This window comes from Astatotilapia calliptera, chromosome 13 (genome assembly GCF_964374335.1).
Source record: "Astatotilapia calliptera chromosome 13, fAstCal68.1, whole genome shotgun sequence".
NCBI lineage: Eukaryota > Metazoa > Chordata > Actinopteri > Cichliformes > Cichlidae > Astatotilapia > Astatotilapia calliptera.
This window is the reverse complement of record NC_137434.1, coordinates 31,773,423-31,790,135: the sequence shown is the minus strand read 5'-3', so window position 1 is coordinate 31,790,135 and position 16,713 is coordinate 31,773,423. Positions and strand designations below refer to the sequence as shown.

Here is a 16,713-nt window from a genome sequence, read left to right as displayed (position 1 = left end):
CATATTCTCCTCTGTCTTCCCTCCTTTGTCCTTCCACGTGTTCGTCCTCTCTTCTGTCCCTGCTGTTGGTCAAGCAAGGTTTTCCCCCCCGCCGCTCCACCGTTAGTATCCTCTGCAGCTGAATGCATCTTGGATGTGTGTTTGTTTAAGGCATGGCGTGGGGTGATGGCGAGTGCGGTCCTGCAGCTTTACAGACTCTATTTCAAAATTATCCATGCAAACTGAAATTGCGGAACAGCTGGCTGCATGATGCATTTTGCTTTCTGTGGTCTTTTCATTATTTGGTGTTTTTCTGAGGCAACTCTACAGGAAAGTTTTCAGAATAAAAGCCTGCTAGAGCGTGAGAAGCTTCAGCCTTCAGGTTGTTTTTGTGCAGCAGTGAAGTGGACTAAATGTCAGCTGTGTTCCTGCTCTGATACGTTTGTGTTCTGGGATTAAAGGTCATGGTTTGACGCACTGCTTAAATGAGCTGCTGTGACGTTTTGCGGTGGACGCATGCGAATGTTTCAAGCATGAAATTTAAAGCATCGTCAGTCGTTTCTAACCAATGTGCAGAAACCAGTTTGGGTTTTGTTGAAGTGGAAATAAGACTTTTCCTTTTTCTCTGCAGCTGTAAAGACCATCGCTCATGTTGTATTTATTACCCACAAAAAAATGACCTAATTTTATAGGAGTGGTTTCAGCTTGTGTCCAGTGAGTCCTTTGGAAGTCCAATATTTGCAGAAAAAAGGGTTAAATTTAGTATTTTTATCAGCGTTTTGCAGCAACAAGCTTTGAGGTAGATTCATCTAATGGTTCAGCATCTGCAGTGTGGCACGAATTTATTAGACGGTCACCAGAGTTCATGTGACAGCTGCTTAATCCACCTGTATGCACGAGCTCTGTTATCAGTTAGATTAACTATATAATTATGTTTGTTATCTGTGGATTTTAAATGTACTCAAAAAACAGAAAAAAATTATAGTTTTCTGCTTAAGATACAAAATTAGTCATTTACTCATTACTATTATTATTATTATCATTATTATTATTATGATGATTATTAATAATCATCATAATAATAATAATGATAATCTGCATGTCTGAACATGCAGATTATCATTATTATTATTATTATTATTATCATTATTATGATTATGATTATTATTATGATGATTATGATTATGATTATTATTATTATTAATAATAATAATAATAATAATAATAATCTGCATGTCTGAACATGCAGATTGTAAAAACTTGGTTTGAATTTTGGTTTGATTATTATTGAAAGTTGTACCTTCACAAATTTGGCTATAAAATATTCACTTTTTTGTTTTCCCCAAAAACTATTGATCTGATATTTTTGTTATTGACAGATTTATAGACAATATTTGTGTTTTCTTGATTCATGAGAGGTGATTTAATAAACACGTTATAGTTGTACTTTACAGTCATGTGGAGAATTTATTATTATTATTATTATTATTAGCCTTAAAAAACATATACATAAAACACAGACATATTCCTGATATTTGTTGTTATTATCTAGAGCATAATGCACTAAAAACAAAAGATTCTTCACCCTCATGAATGTGAAGCAGACTGAAGCAGATGAAATCTATTAAATCAAAGGTTCTTTTGTTCAAATTAATTAAGGAAGACCTGCTTGGTATTAACAGTTAATCCTGTGAACCTCAATCACACAAATCTAATTTATATTTAATGGAATCTGTTTTACAACATACATTTTTTACATGTAATCAAATGAATCAAAGTCAGCATAATTTTTGAGTCTGAGTGGGCGGAGAACGGATCGCTGTGGGACGCCACTCAGAGTTTTCTGTAGTCTGTCGTGATGCTGTGGGTGGGGTTTCCACCTTAAATGGAGATTCTGTTGGAAACATTCAGCTTTAGCCTGAAAACTTTAGCCTCACTAGTCCGTCTGCTGTGAGCATGACAAACCCATCACCTTCACCCACACGCCTCACCTCCGTCCCTCCATCGCCTCCTTTATCTCCACCTTTTCCCCTCCTCTTCCCCACCCGACAGTGCCGGCTTCAATCCCAGCGTGCTGATGGACTCCGCCCTCTCCACCAGCAAGCCCATTGAAGTAAAAGGCCCCGGCGGTAAGGCCACCATCATCCACGCCCAGTACAACACGCCCATCAGTATGTATTCACAGGACTCCATCATGGACGCCATCGCGGGACAAACACAGACCAAGGGCCACGACGCTGGGTATGAACACCACCTCCTCCTCCCTCTCCACGTCCTCCTTCCCTCTTTCTACGTTGACTTATCTCTAATTCTTCCTCCTGACATCCTCATCTTCCTCTTCTGTACCCACGTGCACCCCTCAACCCTGCCACCAGTTTTTTACACTCAGTATCAAAAACATCAAAAGCCACAACACCACCTGGGTAATGACTAACACAGTTACTATCAGTCCTGCTGAGGGCTGATCATCCATATTTGTAGTTTTCTAACACGTGGATGTGTTACAGGCAGCAGCGTTCAGTTTACAGGCTGATGCTTCGAGTACTCAACCCACAGATATTTCTTGATGAGAAATTACTTTTCATTTGTTGTTTTTGTCTTTTTCCCTTCGTTGCCTCTTCCTCCCTTTTCTTCTCTTTACTCTATTTAAGTGTCCTCCACCTGTCCTCTCCTTTCTGTCCGTCCTCTTTGGTCTCAGCCCGCTTCACGTCCGGCTCATCGCTGACACTGGTGGTGATGATTTTGGTGCTGCAATATTGTGCTGCCTGTTTGTGCACATGTGGGGAGAGGGGGACTTCTTCTGTGGTGGCTTCGAGGAACTGCTAAGGTTTCCGTGATATCAGAAAGCAGAATTTTTGGTTCAGGCTGCTCTGGGATCCTGTTTTTTTGTGCGTCGTGTGTTGTGTGGCTGAAGCCTCGGGTGTGCTGTGGGAGTCGGTCCGTATGAGGTGGACCAGTCCGAGTCAAATGTCCCCCAGAGAGACGTTCCCTCTGTCTGAGCAGGTCATCCCAATTTCTTCGCTCGTGATCACGTTTGACCCTGTTACCTATCGTCTTGTTGCCGAATGCATTTCCAGTCGCACTGATTTGTCAGAAACTGCTGATAAAGTCATGTTACTGCTGTGTTTTTGGTGGTGTCTTCCTCACCTGCTCTTCCTCTGAGATGTAGCGCTGTCGCTGTGTACTGTCCCCCTCCAAAGGTCTCCATGCCCATTCTTTATTTCAGCCTCTCTAATTTTAGACCCCGATAAAGCCGCTCTTATTGAAATATAAGCCTGAATAAAACTACTCATCTGTACAGGAGGGGGCATCTCTGGAAAACCAATTACAGTCCAGTATGATATCCTCCTCCTCCCTCACCGTGCGTCCTTCACTGAGAGCCAGTAAAAGCTTTGGTTCCCCTGAGTTGTGTTAAAGCTTTGAAAGATCAAACATCAAACACAAGACAGAAACATGACACGTGTCACCAGAATCAGCCGACAGGCTGCAGTCCTGCAGGGCGGAGCCAAATACAGGTGCACTGCAGGTAGAGGGGCCTTAAAGAACAACAAAAGATTTCAAACTACTAAAAAAAACCTCAGAAAGATGGAAAACAACACAATGGTGTCATTAATAGTTTTTAATGTTAGCATCTGTAACCACAAAGAGACCCGAACATCCACACAAAGATTAAAAGACTGAAAACAGCCTGAAAGAGAAGAAACTGACTTCACAGCACAAACTGGTGGATGTTCAGAAAAATGACCAAAGCTGCAAAAACCCTGCCGAGGTTTCCGTTTATAAGAGAGAGCCAATCAGAAGCAAGCAGGCAGAACAGCTGGTTTCAAACAGGGTGAGCTGCTGCGAGGTGCAGGACAAGACAAAGAACATAAATAAGGAAGTAGAAATGAGCAGAAAGGTTCAGGTCTGCCTGGGCTGGACAAAAAAAAGAGACAGAAAAACAGATGGAATAAAGTCACAAAGATGCACAAATTAAACACGTGAGATACACAAAGAGACTCAAAGCTGAATGTTCTGAGCCTCTTTCTGTGTTTTATCTCCGTTTGTTCCTTTTTCTAACAAACCGTCCTCAGACATGCGAGTCCGGCTTCCTCTTTGCTCCATCACCTTCAGTAACGTTTTGTTCGTGTGACCTTTGAAATATCAGATATTTAATTCCAGGGTTAGAAGGACGTCAAAACTTTGGGCAGGGAAAACTTGTTTCCGTTCACTGCTGGGCCCACAGCTCGTGCTTCACTGTCTCTTTATTTTTCACTCGCTTTGGTCGTGGGCGACGTGGCGCCCCCTGTCTGTGGTCCCAGTTCTGTCCCAGTCATGGACCGCCTCGTGGACAGCGCCTCGCTGGTCTATCAGGCCGTCCAGAGCACAGAGAAGGACCCGGAGCTGAGCGAATGGAGCCGCCGCAGCACCAACGTGCAGTCCAAGTCCTTCCAGGTCCTGGCCCACATGACCGGCACCGAGTCCTGTAAGTGTCCTCTTCCTCCTCTTCCTCTTCCCCGTATTGTCCTCAATTATTTAAAAGAGCAAATAAAAGCAAGAACAGACTCATGTATGTTTCCATACAAACAAAGGTGTGTAATTAGAGTAAACGATTACCTGTGGGAATGATTTTAAAGTTAAATCTGATCATCAGGTGCTCAGTGTCGCCCCCTCTCCTCTGTTTCTGTTACAGCGCTCACTGAAGAGGAGGCGGCGGCTGTGAAGAGGAGCAGGTAGGCAGCAGAGCTCCAGTAGTCAGCTGCTGACCCCCTCACCTGTAGTCTCGACCTCATCTGCCCCGGACATGAGAACACCTGCACAGGTGGTCTCTGTTTGAGGCTCTGATATATACGTAAACGCGATGTGATTGGTTGGTGTCTGAAGCCTTTTGAATCTGCTCACGTGTAATGAGCTCATGTGACCAGCAGGAGGGGACACCGGACTGTGTGTGTGTGTGTGTACCTGTTTCGACGTCCTTGTGGGGACAGTGTTCGTCCTCACGGGTTTGAAGGCATTTTTGAGGCTCATAGTGTGGGTTTAGTCTCAGGGTTACAGTTAGGTTATGGCTGGGGTTCATTTTTGGTTGAGGTGAGTAGCTAGGGATTCTGTCAAATAGATGTCCTCACTGAGATATCAAAACGAGAATGTGTGTGTGTGTATTTGCTCAGAGGAAACATCATTTAAAAAATTGGTGGGGCACCACGAGGGACTCCCCGCCTCTTTGGTCCTTTCTTTATTGATTACTGGTAACTGGTGTTGATTGGTTAAAGAGAGAAAACCAGTGTGCAGAGGAGAGTCATCCTCCAGCTCTTTATTGTCACGTTTAGCCGAGGCAGGAAAAATTGAAAGTCAAGCAAAAACCGCAAACGTGACAAAGCAGACTTTTTACTCTCAGCCTGTGTGACGTCATACAGTCAAACTAAAGTATGCAGCCTGCAGGTACTCGACACTCTGCAGGACTCTGCAGACATCAGGTTATCAACAGGCGGTGAAGCTCACAGCTCGCAGTTAAAATCTCCACATTTCACCTGCAGAAACATGAACAGCTGAGACTGTCAGGTTTGGAGCATGCCCAGTTTAAACAGGCTGCTGTGAGTTAGCATGTGCAAATAAGTGTCTGTGTTTAAGAGTTTTGGGTCTAATGCTGGTTTCAGGGATCAGGTGCCTCAGACGGCAGACACATGGCTACTTATATCTCAGTTACACCACCTTAAACCTTGCGTGGCTCAGAAGTCCTAAACAGGGCTTTATGTGGCCGAGGACAGTCTAAGAGTCCGCGCTGTCAGACAAGCCAGGTGTGGTGAGCTGCAGGTGAGGGCTGGGCCGAACGTCCGCTGACGACCTCTGAAGGTGTCACTGCCCTCAGTCTGTTTTCCATGACTTCCTGTTTCCCCAGCGGCTCGTCTGAAATCTCATCACAGCCGAGTCTCCGAGAGGACGAGCAAACCTTTCAACCCCGCCCCACCCGTACAGCCCGTCCCAGCTCTGATGGATGGAGCTTTCTATTCTCCGTGCACTTATTTAATCAACCCTCCATTATGCACCATCGATCTCTGCCCCCCCCCCCCTAATTTGGACTGAAATACAACCTCCTCCCCCTCAAAGCTCCGGCTCCCCTCTGTCCTTCGTCAGAGTCCATACGCCGTCCAATGACTCACCGTGAATCAATAGGAGCAGAGGTCAAGCTTTTATCCGCCAATAAAGAGACTGTGTGCTTTTTTTCTCTTTAGCTGTAAGTCATCAAGGAGGAAGCAGCTGGATTAGACTCACAGGGCTGAGCTGGAAGCCTCAAAGCAGAGAAGCAAAGACACAGAAAGAAAATTTTCACTGCAAAATCCAGCTTCATGATCCCGATCATGCTGGGAAATGGAAAAATCTATCAGTTAAAGGTGGTTTATTCTGCTTATCTCAGGATCTGTGTTCTTATTCTGGCACAAGTTTTAATTATTTCTTATTTATCTGAATGGCTTTGTGCAGCAAAGTCCTCAGCCTGAAACAAGGAGCTGGTGTCCGTACACCTCTAATGTAGAATGACTAGTGCTGACTGGCTTATCTCTGACTAACAAACACATGTTGGTTGGCTAAATATAAAATCCTTTGTCTTATTCCTCTGTCCATGGAAAGAAAAACTGAGTAGAAGCAAATAAATTAGGTTTTTAAAAGCCTTTCTGAAGTAGCTTTGCATGTTTCACAAATCAAAATAATCTATCGTGTGCAGGAAAACACTCTCAGAATAAAAGTTTATGTCCTACGATGTCTCTCTGTTCCTTTAAAGCAGAGCTAATCTGTTAAATAGAAGCTCTGCAGCTTTGCATGAGTCACAGTTCATCCTGCGTCTGAAACAAGCTGTTTTAGCTCCTCCTCCTGCATTTAGGCCAAGTTTGGTGGGTGTGGCTTTGGCGTCTGCGATGACTATATTAGGAATATCCACCCTCTATGACACCATCCAGATCCAAGAGGAAAAAACTGAGATAATCAGAGTGTTTAAATCCACCTGGGCTTACGCTGACTTCTTTTCATGCAGGTCTGTGCAGCTTAAACAGCTTCATCGATGATTATAAGAGACACAGTGACAAGGTTGCAAAGAGTGCAAGGAAGAAGAAAATCAAGGGGTTAAGAGCTGAGATCAGCCATGACATCAGCACACGACGGGACACGGGGAATAAAACAGAGTTCAGTAAAATAAAATAAAAACCTGGACAAATGGTCTATTTGCTCAGCAGGAAATAATAATCACCTCTTGGCTCTCCAAAGCTTTGGTGTGTTGATGTGATTTTTTTAAGGATATATGCTCCCAGACTTTCAGTGTTGCATTCACGTGCTGAAGGGAGAGTCTGACATGTGGGTTTCATCTGCTTGTTTTTCGGCTTTTTGTTGTTTCTTCATTTGCTGGAGTTACACTGAACTAAATCCACATAGTTGTCACGCTTCAGAGCCATTACTGTCTTTCAGGAACCACATCTGAGTGATCGTGTCAGAGTTTCCTCTGGTTTGATCTCTGTGCTTTGTACAAATGTTTTTGCAGAATAGAAAAAAACCTTTTTGACATTTGATCCAATGTTTCTGAGACCAAAGCAGCGAGGTGACGTCATCCTGTCGGCTGTCTTTAAGCTGTCTGGCAGTTTCCTGAAGGATCTTCTGTCTGTGGCGTTGTTGGTCTGGTGAAGGCGATGAAGTTTCTTATTTTTGGGTCTTTGGGTCCTGATTTGATTATTGATTATTTGTTAGACAGAAAGAAAAAGGTTGATGGTCAATCCGAGTCGCACCTGAGTAACATCATGGGGGTCTCAGTTTGGATGACCTCTGCTGCTGTTGTCTCTATGCCCGCAGCCTGAAGAGACAGCCTGCCGCTGGTTTCGGCCTCCAGTACAGAGCTGCAGTCTCCAGGTACAAACCCCTGCGGGCAGGTGCGCTCGCGGCCGTGGGCTTCACAGCACTCAGTAACACAGCAGCTGCTTTTAAACGGAGGCTTCTTCAGCTAAAACTCCTGGCGGCACACAAGTGGATTGTTAGGGTTTTGTGCACGGGTGGTGTTTGAACCCATAACTCTGGCAGTTCTGTCAGGATCATGTAACACCTGAGTAACAGTCAGTAACCTCACCATCATTTCATCAGCTGAATAACAGGCTGAGTCTCTGCTAACGCCCTCTGAAGGAAGGACCTTAAAGCTTTTGTTGCTGTTTGTTAATGAAGCTGAATTCAGTTTTGGTTTGAAGCCCTCTACCCTAACACTAACCTTGTTTACATCAGGTAAGTCTGATACAGCTAAGCTGCTGCTAAACACCCAGACCTGAGACTGATACCCCCAGAAAGAAAAACTGCAGGTTTACACCCCAAAACCTGTCAACACTTCTTGAAAGAGGACCCTTTGTGCTTCTGTCCTGCTCAACATTTTATTCTTTCTTTCAAACAAGCTGTTGATGCTAGTTTCTATATGCTTGTTGTCTGTGACAATATTATATTGACACATCCAGAGAGTGTAAAAACATCATAAACATTCGAATCACTCCAAAGCCCAACTTTTGGCTCACAAATTACATTTTTGATTCATAAAACAGTGCAGCAGCCTGGCTGTAATCACTGTTTACTGCAACTTATCTATATTCAGATGACGATTCACAGTTAGAACCAGTTTAAGAGCATTTTTGACTCAGTCCAGGATGCAAACCAAACCTGAATGTGGTCTGTAGAGGTTTCTGTTTAAAAACAGTGAGTATCTGCACCTCAGGGGATGCTTGGAAGCCTAGACTAACCCTAACCGCCATATTCACAAAAATTAGAAGAAAGGTTAGTTAAACAGTTTAGAGAGAAATTTAAAACCAGCAGAAACAGTTACCTAAACCCGAAAAGCACATGGTTAACACTAAAATCAGCAAAACTGCTGAAAGAGTTCAACGTTATGGGTCATTTTTTAGCTGAAAATTCATAAATATATAGAAAAAGTGAAAATAGTTAAATGTGCTCTAGAAAAGCTAGCTAGAAATTAAATTGATTGTTGAAATGTAGTTCAAATTAATAGCTCCACTGATGGAGCTATTAATTTTTAAAAAGTTTTTAAAAGCGTTTCTGATCCACTCTAATCACATGGATAAATGACTACATAATATAAATACTACATGTATATAGTATTTGTTTGACTCTAAGCTCTGCAGAAGATTTCCTATGTGCCCAGCTCTACTGTGTGTGTAACAACAGCAAAACTTTATCTTTATCTTAAATATCTGATATAGCTAATGAAATGCACGAACATGTAAGCATGTCAAAGACATCAATAATATCAGCTAAAACTTCATTCAATGTTGGAATATTTATCAAAGTAAATCTAGTGAATTCCACATATATTAGATGGAAACTGCTAGAAGAAAGCATTAAATTCTTAATAACACAGTGTTACAGCCTAAAAGTCAGACACAACAATGAAAAACGCATCTTTCAGGATCTTTACACCCATTGATGAGATTACAATTTGAGTCAGTGTTGATGACTAACTTAGCTTGTGGTTCGAAACATGCTTAGCTTAGTTAAAGTTTTTTTTGAGTACAACCTGAAGTAGTTAATACCATAACTACCACTGAGGCTAACTACTTGAGGCTCACTATGACTAAAAATCCCGGACGAGCCCCCAAGTACAAAACTGAACCTGATGACAGAACCATTTGGAAATCATTCTAAATAGGTAATAATGACATTTCTTTCCCTCTCCAGCCAGTACGGTGCACATCCTACCATGCAGCCGGCGCCACAAGTTCCACACCCACAGCAGTACCAGCCAATACCACAGCAATACCAACATGCACCTATGCAGCAAGCTCCACAAGCTCGGCCCCCACAGCAGTATCAACCAATGCCACAGCAGTACCAACAACCACCCACACAGCAGGCTCCACCCACTCAACAGAGCTCAATTCAGATCCCTGTTGGCTCCGCCCCCCCTAAGGTAGTCAGTACTGCCTGCATCTACCCTTCACAGCCAGGTGAGTTTCTGTTTTGTTTATATTAACTTGCACATATAATATTTATATACACATATTTATACTTCTTCCACCCACAGCACCACCTATGGCTCCAGCTGCAGTGCCACCGCAGCACCGCCCTCCAGCCGCCGCCCCAGCCCCGCTTCTGGCTGCTCCAGCATCCTCCAACAGACCCCCGTGGGTGACCGACTCAAACTTCGCTGATAAGTTCGACCCCGGCAAGACCACCTCCAGCACCATCAAGGTGCAGCCACTGCCCCAGGCCGCCCCTCCCCCACCAGCGTACATCCCTAACCCCTCCCCTGCTGGGCATGCAGCTCCCAGCCCCGCCCCCATCACCCCCAGCCCTGGACCCATGACCTCTAGCCCCGCCCCCTTTCCACCTGTGGCCAGAGGCGTGGCCCAAAGAGCGGAGAGGTTTGCAGCCAGCAGTCGCACGCCTCTATGCGGGGCCTGCAACAGCGTCATCAGGTAACGCACTGACACACTTCTGGAGCCTCAAGTGGAGATCAGAGGAACTGCAGCTGTTGGTGCTTTATTATTTTGCTCCTGAGGTTCCTCCTTTGGGTTAAAACGAGTGACGTTAATGAAACGATGTCACTTTAAGGGCAAATTAAAATCAAATTACTTAAAATGCTGCTGCTGTTGTTGCAGGGGTCCATTCCTGGTGGCCCTCGGCCGGTCCTGGCACCCCGAGGAGTTTAACTGTCACTACTGCCACATGTCTCTGGCTGACGTCAGCTTCGTGGAGGAACAGAACAACGTGTACTGTGAGAACTGCTACGAAGAGTTTTTCGCCCCGACCTGCGCTCGCTGCAACACCAAGATCATGGGGGTGAGAAATTTTCAGACACCATTTCTGATTTTATTTTCCTTTATTTAATGTTATAAAACCATAAGTTTTGCACTGAAATGCCACCCATATGTGACACTAGAGGCTGATTAGACCTTATTAAATCTTGTCACGCTGTATGTCGCAGGAAGTGATGCACGCCCTACGGCAGACATGGCACACCACCTGCTTTGTGTGCGCTGCCTGTGGGAAAGCCTTTGGAAACAGCCTCTTCCACATGGAGGACGGAGAGCCGTACTGCGAGAAAGGTATGCCGACACCACGCCTTCATCACAGCTGCGAGAAAAGCTGCACCGACATCAGGCAGACACAAAAAACTGTCACATGCATCACGCTCAGAGAAGGAACTGCTAATCAGAGTCTCAGTGCAGCCCCTCAATTTTAACTCCTCTTTCTTTTGATTGGCCCTGCCCCCACAAACAACAAGTGTGTGGAGCTTCTGTGTGCCCTGTGTGACATCAAAAAGATCCAAGAGTAGAAGTGTGTGAAACAGATTAACAGGGATTACGTACTTCATGATTCACTGTTTTTGGACTCACGGCTGCCATCTTCAACACTTCCTATCTCTGTGTCGCTCAGATTACATCGCGCTGTTCAGCACTAAGTGTCATGGGTGCGACTTCCCAGTGGAAGCTGGCGATAAGTTCATCGAGGCTCTGGGTCACACCTGGCACGATACCTGCTTTGTTTGTGCGGTAAGGACCACGAGCAGCTGGGTCTGAGGGGGTCCGGTTGTTTAAATCTTCGATGCAGGGGAGCAGAGGTCAGTTTGAAGTTTTTCACCCCGGTTTTCTCGTCTGCAGGTCTGCCACGTGAACCTCGAGGGTCAGCCCTTCTACTCAAAGAAAGATAAACCTCTGTGCAAGAAGCACGCTCACGCCATCAACGTGTAAACCCGCCGGATCACGCCTCATCACGCCACCAACATGTGTGGAAACGCTGGGTTTTTTTCTTTTTTTTGTGCAAATTTCAAATTTCTGCTGCCTGATGATTCTGCTTCAGATCCATCCGACCCGTCGCATCACGGACTGTGGTTTATTTTTCTACCCGAAAAAGTGTGTGTGTGTGTGAGAGACTGCTGAGCTGCAGAAATACAGGTGACTGTAGGGAGTCTGCAAGGTGCCAAATTAAATATTATATTTTTTAGTGTTTAATAATAATAATCAAACTTATAACAACAAAAATATTAAACTGGCTAAGCTATGCAATAAGGATTAAATAGATATTTAAGTAAGTCTAAATAATAATATTATAATATGAGGAAGAAATTCTTTCTAATAAATATCAATAACAGAGTGTATGAAGTATGTTTATTTTTCTCTTAAACACGGGGTTAAAGTAGTGGGATATTTAGGGTTAAGAGGGTTAAGAGAGTTTTTTTTAATTATTTTGATAAAGTTATTATTTTCATGAAAAAAAATGTCAGAAATAAAAATTATAAAGTTTTATTAGTACTTTTTTTGGCTTGGTTTGTAGTGTTTAAAATTTCAAGTTAACTTGTGAATTATTTCATATGAATGAAATTACAAATTTATTATAATTAAACTTTGTAGAGTGGCACTCTCTGGACTCCGTATAGCGGATATTGTTCTCACCATTTTTGGACTATTTTTGGTAATGTGCCTCTGTTGACTGTTTGAATGCGACTTTAATATTTTTATTTCCCTTTTAGACTAAAATAAAATTATATGAAAGTTTTTATGAGGCAATACGAAGTGAAACAACAGACTGCAGAGAAGCTGAAAAATCTATAAACAGCAGCAAATTGGAGATAAAAAAGACTGAAAAGTGTTTCTGACGTTGCAACCTGTCGTCACTACTCCGACTCTGGGGGCATGAACACACGACAGGTGACACGTTTCTGTGGCCCCGCCTGAGCAGGTGAACCTCCAGATGTTTTAAATGTGAAAACCGCATCTAAACGCACAGAGATACTGTGTGAGTGACGGAGTCTAGATAAACTGGAAACGTTAAACTGACCACAGAAGCTGTTGGGCTCCAAGTGCAGGTGTGCTTCTGCTCTCACGCCGCACTAAGGTGCATTTGGACTTGTTTGTTCAGGTGAACCTGCTCAGGTGAGACAGCTCTTCGACTTCACGTGCTTCGGGGGGAGAAATAACCTTGAATTTCATATTTATTCGACAGTGTGATCTTTATTGAGACGCTAGTATATCGTCACTGCTGCGTGCAAATGATTAGTTATTTGATTCATGTTTGTTTCAGAGCGTTTGGCATCACGTGGTTAAGTTTAAGTACTGATTTCATGATGATTTATGTGTGTGTGTGTTTTAACTACACTGTAAATGTGATAACCTTAGTCTGACTGTTAACAACACAATGGCTCCGCCCACACTGCAGACCGTGAATCCTCCCAAATCTGAAAAAGATTAGACTTTGTATTTTCTTTATTTTTTTTGTGGCATCAAACATGTGGCTGCTCTCATGGTTGTAAAACACAGAATAATCTTATATGTACTTAGATCATTACAGTTGGGGAAACGGACTTCAGTGAAGGTTTTTAAAAGCGTTTCTCTGTTAATTTTCATACGTTTTTAATACAAAGACAGTTTTTAGGAGCCTCTCTTGGCCATTAAAGGAACATCAGCAAACCACAACTTAATTCAGATCTTTCATTTGACTTGTTCTCTGCTAAGACTTAATCATTAAGCACATAAAGACTTTTTTACATTTTAAAAACTACGCCATGGTTCATGTTCTAATAACCAGTCACCCTATTTTAGCGTCCTCCTGTGGCCACTAGAAGAAGTGCAGCTAAGCAAACAGAAACTCTTGGTGTATTAAAAAATTCTGTAAACAGAAGAAGCATTGTGTTTCTGAAAGCTGGATTTTCCTTTAAAAAAATCTACGTTTTTGTTTTTTTACTTTGTTCCGCTTTTGTCATTAAAGGCAGCATGTTTTAGCACCACCTAGTGGCCAACAACAGAGTAAACCACAATGTAATTCAATTCCAGTCCTTTGTTGAGTTAAACTCCGTTGTAATGTTGGGTTGTGTTCAGTGGTTGAGAGGAGGCGGTCGAAACCTTAGCAGGATAGCAGGAAGAATACACGATCACACTGGTACTGGGAATTCCACAGCATATCCGTTAATGCACCTCCTCTTCATCAACCATACAAGGCCCGGTTGAACGGCTGCTACTTATCAAACATGACACACAGTGTTCATACAGCCCGTAACGTTGCAAAGGTTTCTGGAGAGCAAGCACTTTGTTCCCATAAATCAGAGAGGGCAGTGGTGCACACTAATGACCTCATAACCCCTTGACTTATGTTACATTAAAGAGACACCACACCACTGTGACTGTTACAAACTGAATAATAGAGTATATAAAATAATTAAAATCATCTGACTTTGTTTACTTCCCAAACTGATTTAACACTGCTGTGGTGTTTTAGTGGCCTCTGGTGGTGATTAGAGGAAGTGCAATTGCGCAAATGGAACTTTCATTATATTAAATCATTCTATAAACAGAAAAGACTTTGTGATAAGTTTCTAAGAGATGAATTTAAAAAATGACTATAATGGGGGGTTTTGTTGTAATTTTTTCAAATGTAATTTTATTTTTGCATTTCACTACAAATCGTTTTGGGAACATCTAGAGGCCATGAGAGGAACCCCAACTAACCCCCATAACAATATAATATGATTCTTTTTTGAAAAATAAAATAAAACTCACATAAAAGAATGAAAAGCATCTGAACACACTTCGTATGTTATAGCAGCCTCAGGTGGCCACTAGAGGAACTGCAACTAAGCAAACAGAAACTTTCGGAATTGTGAAACGTTTGGTAAAAGAACAAGAGGAGCTTGGAACTAATTTTTATTTTATTTTTTTAAAGTACTACACTGTTTTCTGGAGAAAAATTTGATTTTTTCATCTTTAATTTGCTAGTACAGGCGAGGTGTTTTAGTTACACCTAGTGACCAGTAGAGGAACTGCAAATAAGTAAGCTTTTGGGTTGAGCACAGCTTATAAACTTTGGTTGTTGAGTAGTGTGAACGGAGCCTCTGATTCTTTGATTTAAACTTTAGTTTTATTCTGTGATTTAAATGAAAGCGTTTGTCTCCCTGCAGAGAACCGTGCCTTTGCTGAAATCCACCTCTGCTCGGTCTGACTGGCACACTGACCAGTTTGTGTGCCGGTGTACAGTTTTTACTCTGAATTGTACTTTTATACAGTTTGTGTGTTTTTCTGAGGATGAATGTGTGCATGCGGCATGTCAGGATCAGTTTGTGAAAAAAAGACAAGCTAACGCGTCTGTTCACTGTTATTTTTGAGTGTTTGTAAGTAATGATGTCATACTGTGAGTGAAGAACTCTGCTTTACTTTTTGTTTAACAGGTTTTGAACATTTGAAGAGTTTTTGTGTTGCAGGTTGAATAAACTGAGCACTTCAAACACCTGGAAGCATCTTCTGGAAACATCTAATTGATTCATTTTTCTGATATGAAGATTTGTTTAAGAAGCAAGAAAATAAAAATATATTCAGCTCCTGAATGTGCAATCACAAATCAACAATTTTAAGCTAAAACTGAAATAATAAACTAAAACATATGAAATCTGGCAGGTGTTACAAAATGTTTCTACATTAAATTCAATTCAGTTTTATTTACACAGCGCCAAATCACAACAACAGTCGCCTCAAGGTCTTTATATTGTAAAGTAGATCGCACAATAATGCATACAGAGAAAAACCCAACAATCATGTGACCTCCTATGAGCAAGCACTTTGGCGACAGTGGGAAGGAAAAACTCCCTTTTAACAGGAAGAAACCTCCAGCAGAACCAGGCTCAGGGAGGGGCGGGGCCATCTGCTGTGATTGGTTGGGGAGAGAGAAGGAAGACAGGATAAAGACATGCTGTGGAAGAGAGACAGAGGTTAATAACAGATATGATTCAATGCAGAGAGGTCTGTTAACACATAGTGAGTGAAGAAGAAAAACTCAGTGCATCATGGGAATCCCTGGCAGCCTACGTCTATTGCAGCATAACTAAGGGAGGGTTCAGGGTCACCTGGTCCAGCCCTAACTATATGCTTTAGCAAAAAGGAAAGTTTGAAGCCTAATCTTGAAAGTAGAGATAGTGTCTGTCTCCTGAATCCAAACTGGAAGCTGGTTCCACAGAAGAGGGGCCTGAAAACTGAAGGCTCTGCCTCCCATTCTACTTTTAAATACTCTAGGAACAACAAGTAGGCCTGCAGAGCGAGAGCGGAGTGCTCTAATAGGGTGATATGGTACTACAAGGTCATTAACAGTGATGGGCACGCGTTACTGTAATCTGATTACTTTTTTCAAGTAACGAGTAAAGTAAGGGATTACTATTGCAAAAACGGTAATTAGATCCCCGTTACTTTCCCGTAGGAACGCTGCGTTACTGCGTTACTAAAACCGTTATTTTTCTGCAAGAGTATCTCATGACAGTGACGTAAGCGAGTGCGCCGTTCGTGACAACAGCTGTGTGCAGATCAACAGTGGATCATATATGAGTGCAGAGAGAGTATGAGCGTGCAGCGTTTAAAGCGTGGAAGTACTGACCTTACTTTGAGTTTGATTCCATAAAAAGTGACAAAAACATTAGTGTCCGCTGTGCGTGGGAAGAAAACTTCTTTTTACAGCGAAAAAACCCCTAAACTTCCAACAAGCACCGAGTAGCTACGACGTAATGGGAAACTCACAGAGAAACTCGCGGATTCTTCCACTGACCGCTGCACACCTGCACCAGGGTAAACCTCCGCCTACCCCACTCCTGCTTTACAGGTGAAAATAGAGCAACAGGACCGCTGAGTCTTTGACTTTATTTATTTTCTGCTGTGTTTTACTTGCATCTATTTGAAAGACTGAGTGTAAACACAAAAAATATTTTATTTTATGTGCTGGAATGTGCAGAAAATAGGTTTAAATGTTAAACTC

The 16,713-nt window shown here is 42.7% G+C and overlaps 1 protein-coding gene across 3 annotated transcripts in view; it reads left to right on the top strand.

Annotated features, from left to right (window-relative positions):
• The window catches only part of ldb3a (LIM domain binding 3a), a 33,473-nt gene extending 18,262 nt beyond the window's left edge, over window positions 1-15,211 (top strand). The window contains exons 5-14 of one of the 3 annotated variants that reach the window (XM_026189750.2): window positions 79-101; window positions 2,032-2,220; window positions 4,281-4,444; window positions 4,652-4,691; window positions 9,664-9,932; window positions 10,010-10,403; window positions 10,587-10,767; window positions 10,913-11,033; window positions 11,365-11,480; window positions 11,589-15,211. In XM_026189750.2, the coding sequence (XP_026045535.1) occupies window positions 79-101; window positions 2,032-2,220; window positions 4,281-4,444; window positions 4,652-4,691; window positions 9,664-9,932; window positions 10,010-10,403; window positions 10,587-10,767; window positions 10,913-11,033; window positions 11,365-11,480; window positions 11,589-11,678 (1,587 nt within the window). In that variant the 3' untranslated portion in view covers window positions 11,679-15,211. The remainder of the gene's footprint in view (window positions 1-78; window positions 102-2,031; window positions 2,221-4,280; window positions 4,445-4,651; window positions 4,692-9,663; window positions 9,933-10,009; window positions 10,404-10,586; window positions 10,768-10,912; window positions 11,034-11,364; window positions 11,481-11,588) is intronic. The other 2 variants (XM_080288085.1, XM_026189752.2) reach the window with 2 other exon arrangements.
• The last annotated feature ends 1,502 nt before the right edge of the window (window positions 15,212-16,713 follow it).